The 14,342-nt window shown below is 36.4% G+C and overlaps 1 protein-coding gene across 1 annotated transcript in view; it reads right to left on the reverse strand.

The window, feature by feature from the left end:
• Positions 1-14,342, reverse strand: part of zfand3 (zinc finger, AN1-type domain 3) — a 232,187-nt gene that overhangs the window by 34,140 nt on the left and 183,705 nt on the right. The window contains exon 4 of the mRNA XM_039748355.1: positions 7,646-7,711. Within this exon, the coding sequence (XP_039604289.1) occupies positions 7,646-7,711 (66 nt within the window). The remainder of the gene's footprint in view (positions 1-7,645; positions 7,712-14,342) is intronic.

A 14,342-nucleotide genomic window follows, 5' to 3' on the forward strand; every position in this document is an offset into this window, starting at 1 on the left:
TAAAAGAATTTATTACAAAAGCAACCTTGAATGTTGCGGGGTTTTAGTGACCTGAACTCACCTTAAGGGACAGTAAGTAGTCGTGAAGCTCAATTTACAAAGAGAGTCCTGCTTCGATGGCGCCGATTATACTCATTTGCAAAAATTTCCACTCTCCCAGGGGCCGAGAGGGCACTCCAAGTGTCACAAACAGTGCGAGAAGAGAGGACGCTGCCCGAAACTGCTAAGCTCTCAACCTCATTGTTCTCATGATCCCTCGTCGGTGAAGGTCGGTGTCGTCTTCACATTGTTTACAGCTCAGTGCAGTTAAAAAGTAGAGAGACACAAAGCTGTTTTCCTCATCTCTTCTACTATCAAGTACTGCCAATTAAAAAAAAGTTATAATGTGGTAGTTTCCGCGACAGTCACGTGGATGAGTAAATAAAACTTCTCTGTCAGAACGCTCCTGGCGGCGAACGGGTCAGCGCTGGAGTCCAGAGAGAAGGGCTGGGAGAGGGCAGTGTGGGGCGCACTTCTATGGGATAGATCAGCGTGTTTGTGTTTACTTCTTTTCAATATCAGTAAAGTAACTCTCACACAAATAATAACAATTCATAAAGTCAATATAAAAATGGCATCCACAAACGAAGTGATTAGTTCCTGTATTATGTTCTGTGGTCATATGCAATTTCCATTTTGCATGGTCATACGTAATTTCTGTTTCAAATGCGAAAAGAATTTTATATATATATATAGATATATACAGTGGTGTGAAAAACTATTTGCCCCCTTCCTGATTTTTTATTCTTTTGCATGTTTGTCACACAAAATGTTTCTGATCATCAAACACATTTAACCATTAGTCAAATATAACACAAGTAAACACAAAATGCAGTTTTTAAATGATGGTTTTTATTATTTAGGGAGAAAAAATCCAAACCTACATGGCCCTGTGTGAAAAAGTAATTGCCCCCTGAACCTAATAACTGGTTGGGCCACCCTTAGCAGCAATAACTGCAATCAAGCGTTTGCGATAACTTGCAATGAGTCTTTTACAGCGCTCTGGAGGAATTTTGGCCCACTCATCTTTGCAGAATTGTTGTAATTCAGCTTTATTTGAGGGTTTTCTAGGATGAACCGCCTTTTTAAGGTCATGCCATAGCATCTCAATTGGATTCAGGTCAGGACTTTGACTAGACCACTCCAAAGTCTTCATTTTGTTTTTCTTCAACCAATCAGAGGTGGATTTGCTGGTGTGTTTTGGGTCATTGTCCTGTTGCAGCACCCAAGATCGCTTCAGCTTGAGTTGACGAACAGATGGCCGGACATTCTCCTTCAGGATTTTTTGGTAGACAGTAGAATTCATGGTTCCATCTATCACAGCAAGCCTTCCAGGTCCTGAAGCAGCAAAACAACCCCAGACCATCACACTACCACCACCATATTTTACTGTTGGTATGATGTTCTTTTTCTGAAATGCTGTGTTCCTTTTACGCCAGATGTAACGGGACATTTGCCTTCCAAAAGTTCAACTTTTGTCTCATCAGTCCACAAGGTATTTTCCCAAAAGTCTTGGCAATCATTGAGATGTTTCTTAGCAAAATTGAGACGAGCCCTAATGTTCTTTTTGCTTAACAGTGGTTGGAGTCTTGGAAATCTGCCATGCAGGCTGTTTTTGCCCAGTCTCTTTCTTATGGTGGAGTCGTTAACACTGACCTTAACTGAGGCAAGTGAGGCCTGCAGTTCTTTAGACGTTGTCCTGGGGGTCTTTTGTGACCTCTCGGATGAGTCGTCTCTGCGCTCTTGGGGTAATTTTGGTTGGCGGCCACTCCTGGAAAGGTTCACCACTGTTCCATGTTTTTGCCATTTCTGGATAATGGCTCTCACTGTGGTTCACTGGAGTCCCAAAGCTTTAGAAATGGCTTTATAACCTTTACCAGACTGATAGATCTCAATTACTTCTGTTCTCATTTGTTCCTGAATTTCTTTGGATCTTGGCATGATGTCTAGCTTTTGAGGTGCTTTTGGTCTACTTTTCCGTGTCAGGCAGCTCCAATTTAAGTGATTTCTTGATTGAAACAGGTGTGGCAGTAATCAGGCCTGGGGGTGGCTACAGAAATTGAACTCAGGTGTGGTACACCACAGTTAGGTTATTTTTAACAAGGGGCAATTACTTTTCACACAGGGCCATGTAGGTTTGGATTTTTTTTTCTCCCTAATTAATAAAACCCATCATTTAAAAACTGCATTTTGTGTTTACTTGTGTTATATTTGACTAATGGTTAAATGTGTTTGATGATCAGAAACATTCTGTGTGACAAACATGCAAAAGAATAAGAAATCAGGAAGGGGGCAAATAGTTTTTCACACCACTGCGTGTGTGTGTGTATATATATATACACACACACACACACACTGTTTAAATGTAAATCCTTCTTCAGTGTATCAGCTAGACATTTGTAATTGTTGAGGTATTAATTATAAATATGGATTATCATTTTAATTGTGTAGTATTTGTTTCTTACCAGAACTTAAGCTGTATGACACACAGCAACAATAAACACAGTACAACTCTTTAAAAAGGCCTACTGTTTACTAAGCAGCAATTTCATATTTGTCTTCATCCAATTAAAAGTGTAAGCTGCTGCACTGTAAACAAGCTAACTGTCCAAACTCAAGCGGTGTCTGTTTTAATTTAAAGGACAAAATAAAGGTCTGAATTCCTTAAAGTAGCTTTTCTTGCTGTGTGTGATGATGATTTCTATCAATTATTATTTCTTCAATTTATTACTTCACTTTAAGGTAAAGGCTAATACCAGTCACCTCCTGTTCACTGACAAAACAAGCTTCCACAATGTAGAAAGTTTGATGCAAAAAAATAAAATAAATACAAAAAGTAGACTTGTGCAGGTTCATCTACTACTATACCTTGCGTAAAGGAGCACTGTAACTATACTACCATAAAGCTTAGAAAAGCAGGGGCTGAAAATATTGGATTTTTACTAGGGATGCACCGATATGGGAATTTTAGGCCGATGCAGATATACATATTAATAAGATAAGAGAAAAATGAGACATGATCTGTCTGGACAAGAATTACAGTAAAAGTGAACATTTATTTGTATAACAATTTTGCACACCACATTCAATCTACCTATTGGTTATATGGGAAACAGTTTTACAGGTTGTTCCTTTAAATAACACTTATCTTTCTTTTTGTTGGAACAAATACAAAAAAATCAACAATTGAAAAAATGAAAACTGAAAAAAAAAAGATAAAATGTACAATGACAATGAAATAAGCAGTACCATTTTGGCTGGCTATCTGATCCTTTGTTTTACAGTCTACAGTATTAAATACTACAAGATACTTTTTTTCTTTCTTTTTGATGGAATAAATCTAATCAATCTACAATTTTTAAAAAACAGAAAAGCGTACAATGGTAAAGTAGTAAATAACTTTTTCTGAATTCTTATCATTCTTTTCTATTTTTTAAGCATGATGGGGAGATTTTTCTTAACGAACTAGAGCATCTCTGCCTTGTCACAGGAAATTCTGTTTCTCTTTTCGTTGATCAAATTAGAAGCCAAACTGAATAATCTCACTGTCCATGCTAGTACATGGGGCTGACAGGAACTTGTGTGCTACTTTGGCAATTGTAGTAAACCGACTCCAGTTGTTATTTCAGTATTTCAGTGGATTTTCATTCCTCAGGATTGGTGCTTCAGAAAGAAATCCTTGCACCTGCAGAGTAGCATGCGTACATATACAGCATTATATTCTGTGTCATCTTTCATATCTAAAAGATAGATCTGCATTTTGGCTTTTACCAGGGCTGTCAAATTAAGATTAGAATCCCTAAAATAAAAATAAGCATATGGCATTTGAAATTAATGCATGTCTGTATTGTATTTGCTGTTCTTTGAAACATTATTAATATTTTTGCTTTCACTGTAGATCATGATCTGCTTACAAGTTGCTCATTATTGCTTAACACATGTATTTTTTGAGCATGCCCTCTGCACACTACTTGTGACTTTAGGCTTTAGGAAGTAAGTAAATAAATAAAGCTAAATCGTGTCATAAAATGATTTCTTCAAAACGTTGAATGTTATTTATTTGGCACGGACTAAGAGCAGTTTACTTCTCGAAACTGAATGGTGCAGGATAGAACTCGCGCCCTTTTGATTCCCAGGCGGCAGCTGATTCTATCACGCCACGGAGGCAGTCATAATAAATAGCTGTCAATGTCGCATGTTAAGGCGGCTTTTTGTTTCTGCAGTTATATTTTTGAATAAAAGCGCAATTGTTGTGTTAGATTTGTAGCTTTTGTGAAAGTATTTCTGTGATACTTCAGGCTTCATACATTATATAGTTTATGCCTACATTTTGTCATCTACTAGTAGAATATAAAAAACATTTCTGTTTTAACAATGTGCTTACACAGATTACTGTAGAAACGGAACAGACATGAAATGCGTGTGTTCCAAACAACAATCTATTATTTCCAGTCTAAAACTCCACTTCACTCCCAGAAAATCAATCAAGGCATGAGCTGGGAGAAGTTTGTGCACGTTCTAAGTCGGTGGGGGGATGGAATAGCCGGCTGCTTGCAGCCTGATTTTTATCAGCACATTTAGATGACAAAAGACGCTGGTGGAGAGCTGTGAACGATTTTAAGAAGCGATTTAAGGTGGGACGGATTTACGAGTTTTTTCGTAGGCTCTGGTAATTCTAGTTTTAAGAGACTGGGGTGAAAACAGTGGCTTCCATGAATGCGATTGGCTCTCCCACAAAAAAGCAACACAAAGAGAAATAAGACACGCACTGCACTTGCACTTTCTAACGATAATGTTCAAAAGAAAAACAAACAAAATTGTCAGTGATTGCTCAAACAAAGTAAACGCAGTCATTTTTTTCTTCTTTTCCTAGAGGCCAGAGGACCTTATATCCCTGTGCCTATTTTTTACTGTAACTAAACTGCAGCATTGTGACCCTTTACGTGTTTTACAAATGAAACAAGTGTATTAAATGTTAGTTTGTGGTGATCTTTTAAGTATTTTGTGTATTATAATCAATTATTTAGCAGACAGCACTTTTCAAAGTAATAAAAAAAAGTAAAATGAGTTTAAGTGTTTATTTACAAAACTATTTAGTTAACATGCACTGAACAAAAATATGAAGCAAAGAAGCATAGGCTATAGTTGGCTCAGTCGCTTGATGAAAACTAGTGATCTTTAAAATGGCCGTGTTTAACACAGAAGATGCTGACCGTTTAACTAATGACTAATAACAATATGGGTTAACAATTCAGAAACACGTATAGGCTGATCCTAAAAAGTGCAAAAACAGATCTGTAAAATCCCACAATAGTGTCCAGCACGTCTTAAGTAACAAGAAGTCAAAGTTAGTACGAGGTAAAACCAACAATCACTCTTTTACATTCGATTGCAGTTTTTCTTTCTTGCATTCCAAGATTTTTTATACATTCAAATTATGTTAGAATAGTAATATTTGATCTGACAGCCCAAGTTATTTACTTAAAACAATGTTGTAAAGATCTCCACAGAGCTTTTTTTTTATTTTAAAAACTCACCTCTGTTGTCATCTGGCTGTTGTGTTCTCTTCAAGAATTTCGTTGTACATTTTGAAGAGCATGCATGCCACCTTGTCATTTATCTTGGCCCTTTTTCTGTTGTGGACAAAATATCTGTGATTCACTCGTTTGCATTTCACTTGATGCAAGTTCCATCTGAGCTTGCAACACTTTGAGCGACAATGATTTTACATCTGCATCGAAATAGAGGTTTTTGCATCTCGGGTCTACAACAGTGGCAACACAATACATGGGTTCTGTGTAAATCTCAATGAAATGATTGTTTACAGCCTCCAAGAGAGCACTTTTACTGGTTTTGACTCTGAAGTCATTATGAGCGCTTTGAGTCAACAGTCGTTTTAAAGCATTAACCGAGGGAATAATGTTAGAAGCGAAGGCTTCAGACTGGCAAATTTCTTTTGGCAATTGTTCAAATGGAGCAAGGAGTGTGATTATGTTCTTGATCAAACCCCACTGAATAGGCGTTAGAGTTGCAGGTAGCTTAAAATCGGAGGCATAAGCCCCAATGGCTCTTTTCTGCTCCAGCAAGCTTTGTAGCATATAGAATGTGCTGTTCCATCTAGTCAAAACATCTGGTTGAAGCATTTTCGGCTATATACCAAGTTCAGTTTGTATAGTTTTGAGACACAAGTTGGCTAATTGTGAATGCTTAAAGTTGACCGGCTATTTTTCTGCAGATCGCTATTGTATCCGAGACGTTGCGCTGGTATAGTAAGCCGTCGTTCATGGCAAGCTGTAAAGTATGAGCCATACATGGCAAACTTGGGATCACTCGTATCAGATATCCATATATCAGTGGGAAAGCTTATGGCTGTTACATCTTCAGCAAGGAGTTTGTGCACATGACTTTACACAATCTTATGTAACTTTGGAAGCGCTATGTAAGAAAACTTTTTTTGCTCCGATGAATTCTGTATATTTGTCAGGATGGCGTGTCTTCAAGTGTGTAATTAAGTTGGTGGTATTGAAATTTTGCACTTTGGTCCCTCCGCACAAAACATTAGTTGAGCAAGTGTTGCAAATGGCATATTTTATGTCGCTCACACTCACTTTGAAAAACTTCCCACACCGCAGACATTTTCACACAGTAGCCCAGCGTCGCCTAAACGTCTGGCACATTCGGGACACAGTACGTCATTAATATTGGTTCGAATTATCGGTACAATCTAGTCATTGGTCCGATGCCGATAAAATTATTTTAACCCATTATCTGCTGATACAGATATAAATTAGATATTATCGTGCATCCCTAATTTTTACAGTGCATCCCTAATTTTTACAGATCACCAATGAAAGTATTTTTTTTTTTGTGAAAATCAGCTGATTTCGATTGACAGTGGATTGGTTGGCGAATCCATATCAAATCCATTTACTTCAGAATTGTTAAGCCTTTCAGTAAACATCACTATATTTAAAAAAAAAAAAAAACACTACTGCATTTCAACTGTGTAATGGACAGCATGCAGAAACTGCTATTCTGGCCAGGACTGAATAAGGATCCTTACCTAACCAGTAGGCCAGTGCAATGGATGGTCCTAGGGAAAGCACCACCAATGAATATTTTCTTCTCCAGTACAGTAGATGGAAGCCTCTTTTGGTTAGAACTCCTACACATATGTCTGCAGGGCATGCTGGGAACTGTAACTGTTGGGGTTCACAGGGACAGCCAGGGGGAGCTGACTGGACTCACAATGTGTACTTTTTGGGACTTCTGATGGACCCGGAAGTATTTCCATCAGGGTATGTCTTAGCACCGGAAATACTCCAGGGTCCAAGATAATTGAGACTGCAAGACCTTATCCAGGTAAGGTGGAGATGGATGGAAGAAGGAGAACGCTTGCTAGGAGGAGTGGAAAGAGAGGAAAAAGAGAAGGAGAAGAATTGTGCTTGGTTTATGTCACTGTTGAAGCCTTTGTGTAAGGTATATTGTATAAATAAACCTTTAATTTATACCAGGACTTGTGTTTATGAGGTTATGTCTGGTGTTTTGTTTGCTGCAACACGGCCAAGAGGTAAAAATTAAAAAAAAAAAAAAGAAAAAAGCCTACCTGATTCACAAGGCCGTTTTGAGGACACTGACAATGTACCATGAGCTGTGTCTGTGCAAGGAACACCTAGGTAAAAAAAACAAAAAAAAAAAACACACTGAATACATACAGCAGCACAATTAGAAGTGAAGAACTTAAATTAAGCCCTCCTAACATTTGCTGACAGTATATTTATCACTCAGGTTTCTTTCATTTGTCCAGGGTATATTTATACTGTTCTGCTCATGAACAAAGAATACAATACACACTGTTCATTCCCTGCATGCTAATGTCAATATAAACAACAATCCAAGATCAAGTGCTTTATATATATATATATATATATATATATATATATATATATATATATATATATATAAATAAATAAATAGAAATAGAAATATATAAATATATATATATACAAATATAAATAAATATATATATATATATAAATATAAATTAAAAAAATTAACATTTGCTCCACTGCTGGGTAAAAAACCCTAAAACCACAGTATTGCTAATTAGGCATTTATAAACCACAAAAGCAAAGTTCAAACAGCCACTGGCAAATCTTAATATAAAGCAAAACAGTATGCATTATCCTATATGCCACTGAAGCACTGCAAGATCTCCCTCCCCCATATCTAATAATAATTGCAACTCAGAGCAACCCAACTATGATGTCTATGATTACAGCAAACAGGAGAATGTTTAATAGTTAAAGATACAAATGACATACTGCATTTATTTTAAAGAGCAGTTTTTGTTTATTAGCAAGTACAAGGACTGGACATGTAGTCTTATAGTTCAACACTTTGGCAAGTAGGCTTTACTGTCAGCTCTGCAACGTAAAAGAGATAGCACTCTACCCTAAAAAAATGGTGAATTATCCAGTCAATGTACACACTGCAGGAGGAGGCAATAAAAGAGTTAAGATTTTTTTTGTCCACACTAGAAGAATCAGCCTCTTCCTTACTAGCTGAACTAATCTGTCGTACTTCTCATTTGAACAGCTGCAATTTTTACAACCGACTTGGAATGCTTCCACAAACACAATCTTTGTAAACTGCTCCAACATGGTTCAACGTGGAAGGGTCATTTATCTCATTAATAATAATAGTAATACTTTAGATTATATAGCGCTTTTCTCACTACTCAATGCACTCTGCATACTCTATGCAGGGAGGGCCTGGAACATGAACCCATTATCCACAGTGTGGCAGACTGGACTAAACAAAATACAGCTGTTAACAAGTGTAACACTGTTCCTAAGCAGTCCTTCCCAGCTAATGTTTAATGTGTGGCATCTGCTAACCAGACCTCTGCAACTGTTGAACAGTAATGCAACAGCATAGCGCCAGTATGGTAAGCAATACTGTCAAAAAGTATCAATTAATAAAACAATAAAAAAAAGTCATGAAACTCTAGCATTTTTACACCAGACAGCTGCATATTTTAAATGCAAACAAAATACTGAAAATTTTCCAATGGTGATTTTTTTTATGCTATCTGACAGATATGGATGGCCCTGGACAATGAAGGGTTATTCTTTACTAAAGAATCACTATCATTCCGTAAGTAAATCCTGAAAATTTTTGCAGAAATGAAAAAGACAAAAAACAAAGAACTGAACGATGTTTATTGTTGCGCAACATTGTTGAAAGTTCAAAATTGTTAGGAAAAGCCAGGTGAAATACAAAAGTTTCTTTGTTGTACCTTGGTTTTGGGAGGCAAATATTTATTTCATGATAATGCCATTTTTCTTTTAAACTGTTAGATAGTCCATATGTTGAACTTAATCAGTGTTGTGGCAAAAATATTTCAAAAACTGTACTTGGACTCAGAGATCAGGACTCAACCTGCCACAGAATACTCAGGTAGTAACTACATTCTTGAAAATGGGAAAAACACAGTTAAAGGGAGACAGGTCATCAATCACTGCAGGGCAATGAGTATGACAACTCTAGTCTATTAATTTCAGTAGACAACTAGTGTATGAATGGTCTTTTGTATCTTTGTACATAGCAGTATACAAATGTAAAAGAGAATAATTTTACCCTTTGGCCTATACCTTTGTACTGTAAGACAAAGGTAGACACTTTAGAACAGGTTAATATATGTGATTTTGACTGATGCCTACAGGCAATGTGTTAATAAATATTATATATATTTGTTATAATACATCTAGTATTGTGCGATTTAGTTACATGAACTCAAAAATGCTGGGTTAGATTGCCTAAGCTTACAATGGCACTTTAAAGACTGAAGAGAATTATTTTGAATTGCATGTTTGGAAACAGGAAAAAGAACAGGGGTGGGTCACTTCAAAAAAAACAAAAAACAAACAAAAACACAAAGGCCTAAAATTAAAAGTTATTACTGAGGAATCGCTAGCCTTTACTTTCATGATAACGATTTCTGAACCCAAGCATTTATGGCTAATGATGCAACAATACTTGAACTGCTGTTTAGTTTTGTTAACAAGAATGATGGTGTAAGATCCCTTCAGAAGAATTTCAGATACAGGCTGATTCTAGGGTTCAGCATTTCAAATAGTTCAGGGATTGATTAACCTAAAATGTTAACTGAAAGCCTACAGGGCCATTGGTGGTTGAGAAATCGGTGGGCTGTAAACATAATACCAGAGGGTTTTTCTGATATGTTTTATCAAAATATTATTTTAATACAAATACATAGCAAAGCTTTTTTTGATTACAACAAGTAAAAAGTTGCATTTTAGGAAAAAAAATAGCTTAAGACTTACATTATTTCAGTAAAAGAGATAACTCAATGTTGCAGATTCAAAAAAGAAAAAAAAAATGCTTATTCTCCCCATCTTTTAGAGTTAAGAAAAACTTAGGGTAGCTTCCTAACACATATTTAGATTCATGATCAAGTTAATAGTGGCTGTTAAACCACTGCCCAATGTTATCTAAAGTAATTAAAAACAATTTGTAGTGTAGTTATGATTTCATGTATGTTTTTGCATTCACAAATTAGAAAGTTATACATAATTTATATATTATAATCACTAAGTACACAAGTAATATAGATGTTTTCATACTGGATGGTCCTTTTTTAATTATATAGACTAAAAACAGATTCTGATGATTGATTTTTTTGATTTGTAATACAATTGTATGAAAAAATATTGTTGGTTTAATCAGGGAATGATTTGTGCCTCACTCACTGTATTATGATTCACAGATATAGAAATAGATACTCCAGGTGGAGAGTAAACATACTCAAAGCAGTGTTAATGAATAAACTCAATCATATGTTGCATTTATATTAACAGAAAAATACAAATAAAATACATCTTTAAAGTAGCAATTTTATGGTAGTCAATTAGTATTTGTTCTACTCATGGGGAATGTTATTATAATGGGCAACTAACTATGGAAAAATGATGAACTGGAACCTCTCAAACAGTAGATTTCATTGACATAATCAATGATCTTTTTAAATTTGGTATTTTCCAAGTTGAAATTTTTTCCTCAAAAACATATTCATTTGCCACACAAAATTATGTTCTAAAGTTAAGCATTTTCTATATGTTTTTAAAAATACGTAGTCAGAAAATAATGGCTATTTTTCATGCCAAGAAAGTTGTCTGGTGTTGATCCGCATTTTGATATTACACACATATCGTTAAATAGCTTGTACAAGTCATTTTCAAACAAGAACACACCATAAATATACGATTCAGCTATTTTAAAAGAAGACCAGCTGTATGCGCTAAATGAGTGCTTACTTCATTCTGCAACAACCTTTTACCCAACGGGGCGTGGCTCACTTTCGAAAGACAAAACCATAATAAATTCCATATTTATGACAAAACTCCTCTAAGGAAAGATACTTCTATCACAAAAGTGAACAGAAAATACATTCTTAACTTCAGGAAAAATAGTATCAGAAATATAGTGATTATTTTTAGATTCCTTTTGTTACCGCAAAAGTGTGCTGGAAACACAGTAGGCATGTTTCCTTATGCTAAAATTGTTGCCACTTCAAAGAGGAGGTATTTGGCAAGTTTTACACTTTTATTTTCTGGGGGCTCTGTGCCCCATAAGATGCATTAAAAAAAACACTAGGGCCAAAAGAAAATGCTTTACTCTAGAACACAATTTTGTATGGCAAATGCATATACACTGATTTCTAAGTGCATAAAACACCAATTGAATCCTTTTCAAACTTTACATTCTTATAAAATAATTTACTTGTTATATAGTCATTTGTTTAAATACATTGTTGTCTCATCTGCAGGTTGGTTGCACATGCTAGGAAGAATTTCACTGTACAGTGATCCCTCGCTATACTGCGCTTCGACTTTCGCGGCTTCACTCCATCGCAGATTTTAAATGTAAGCATATGTAAATATATATCACGGATTTTTCGCTGGTTCGCGGATTTCTGCGGACAATGGGTCTTTTAATGTATGGTACATGCTTCCTCAGTTTGTTTGCCCAGTTGATTTCATACAAGGGACGCTATTGGTCGATGGCTTAGAAGCTACCCAATCAGAGCATGTATTACGTATTAAATAAAACTCCTCAATGATATGCGATGTGCTTCCCGAGCGGTGCTTGATTGTTTGCTTTTCTCTGTCTCTCTCACACTCTCTGACGTTCTCTGCTGCTGACGTAGGGGGTGTGAGCAGAGGGGCTGTTTGCACAGAGGCTGTTTGCCTAGAAGATACGGACGCTACTCTAAAAATGCTGAAAGACTAACTTCACATTGCTCCCTTCTGTTGCAGCTGCTTTATACTGGTGCGCATACTTAAAAGCCCAACAGCTCATATTGATTTTTTGATTGTTTGCTTTTCTGTCATGCGCTCTCTCTCTCTCTGACATTCTCTGCTCCTGACGGCTCCTTTGAAGAGAAGATATGTTTGCATTCTTTTAATTGTGAGAAAGAACTGTTATCTCTGTCTTGTCATGGAGCACAGTTTAAACTTTTGACTAAAGGGTGTTATTTCATGTCTAGAGGGCTCTAATAATGTTAACAGTGTGGGAGAGTTTATAAGGGCTTAAAATATATAAAAATAACCATACAAACATATGGTTTCTACTTTGCGGTTTTTAACCTATCGCGGGGGGTTCTGGAATGCAACCCTGCGATCTAGGAGGGATTACTGTACTCTGTACATATGACAATATTATGATTGTTCTATGGAAATTGATTAAACTGTTAATATTTTTTGCTCTGAGAATATGTCATATTGCTAATTAATACTTTCTGCTATACTAGCTTTACAGCTCTTCACTTGTGTTGATCAACTTTTGTAACTGGTCCTGCTACACTTGTTCAAAATAGCCCTTAGACTAGTGTTACTTGATTATGTTTATTTCCTTTGTAAGGTGCATTGGATGAAAGTGTTTGCCAAGCAAATAAATGCAAATATAAATATAAAGTAAATGCAACTCTCTTAACCTTATGCCCAAATGGATGGAAATATTAGCACAATCAAATTGCACCAGCATTGCCTAGGTTTTATTGGTTATGGTATACAGGTTAATAAAGATATAATGGAGGCTGCATACAGAAGGCAATATACAATTGTTAATGAAAATACCATGTCTAAGTTGGGGAAGTCTGAGTGGGGTATAAGGAATCAAGCGAATCCACACTGTATCAGCTGCTCTTTACCTGCTCAGGGATAGACAATACCTGCACCGTGCTATTTCAGGCCAGATATTCCTCCATAGGTGACTGAAAAAGTTTGACAGCAAGTGTGTTTGTGGACAGGGACAGGGTTGACCCACTAACATTCTGTCCCCTATTTTAACCTATACCTCGATAGCTTCTGACATTTCATGGGCAACCTTGAATTAGCAGACATCACAGCATGCAGAGTCTCTCTCTGGATTTTCCACTATACAACGCAATGTGTGTTTTTTTTTGAAGTGTCAATGTGTAAATATTGTATAATGGCAAGGATAAATCTCACTCATCATGCAGTAGTTGTCCATTTACAATGTTAGTTTGACACAAAAATGAAATTCATTCATTATAGAACTGGTTTGGGTTTAATTATTCTCATGTTATTCTCTGTACTTTGTATGTTTTTCTGTAGGAAAACATGGCACAAATCACATTAAATGATTCAAAATGGTACGCTGCATCTTATGTTCCAATACCCATCCAATGTTTCAGTGTCAATCCTGCTTGTGTGTGTGTGTATGTGTTACAGCCTACCAAAAAGTCTAGAGATATATAAATAGGCCACACACAAGTGAGAGAAAGCGAGAGAGGGAGACAAACCACACAAAAAAATAAACTAGCTAAATAAACTTCATTTATCTATACTAATAAAAGGCAAAGCCCTCACTGACTCACTCACTCACTCACTAATTCTCCAACTTCCCGTGTAGGTAGAAGGCTGAAATTTGGCAGGCTTATTCCTTACAAACGTTAAGCAGGTTTCATTTCGAAATTCTACACGTAACGGTCATAACGGTCGACAACGTTCGCCATGTTGAACTTTATTTATGGCCCCATCTTAATGAAATTTGATAAGCGGCTTCCCTGCGCTAATCGAAACTGATGTACGTACTTATTTCGATGGTACGATGCCACTGTCGGCCGCCATATTGAACTTTCCAACGTCACTAATTTTCCAACTTCCCGTGTAGGTAGAAGGCTGAAATTTGGCAGGCTCATTCCTTCAGCTTACTTACAAAAGTTAAGCAGGTTTCATTTCGAAATGCTACGCGTA

Source organism: Polypterus senegalus, chromosome 3 (assembly GCF_016835505.1).
Source record: "Polypterus senegalus isolate Bchr_013 chromosome 3, ASM1683550v1, whole genome shotgun sequence".
In the NCBI taxonomy this organism is placed as follows: domain Eukaryota; kingdom Metazoa; phylum Chordata; class Cladistia; order Polypteriformes; family Polypteridae; genus Polypterus; species Polypterus senegalus.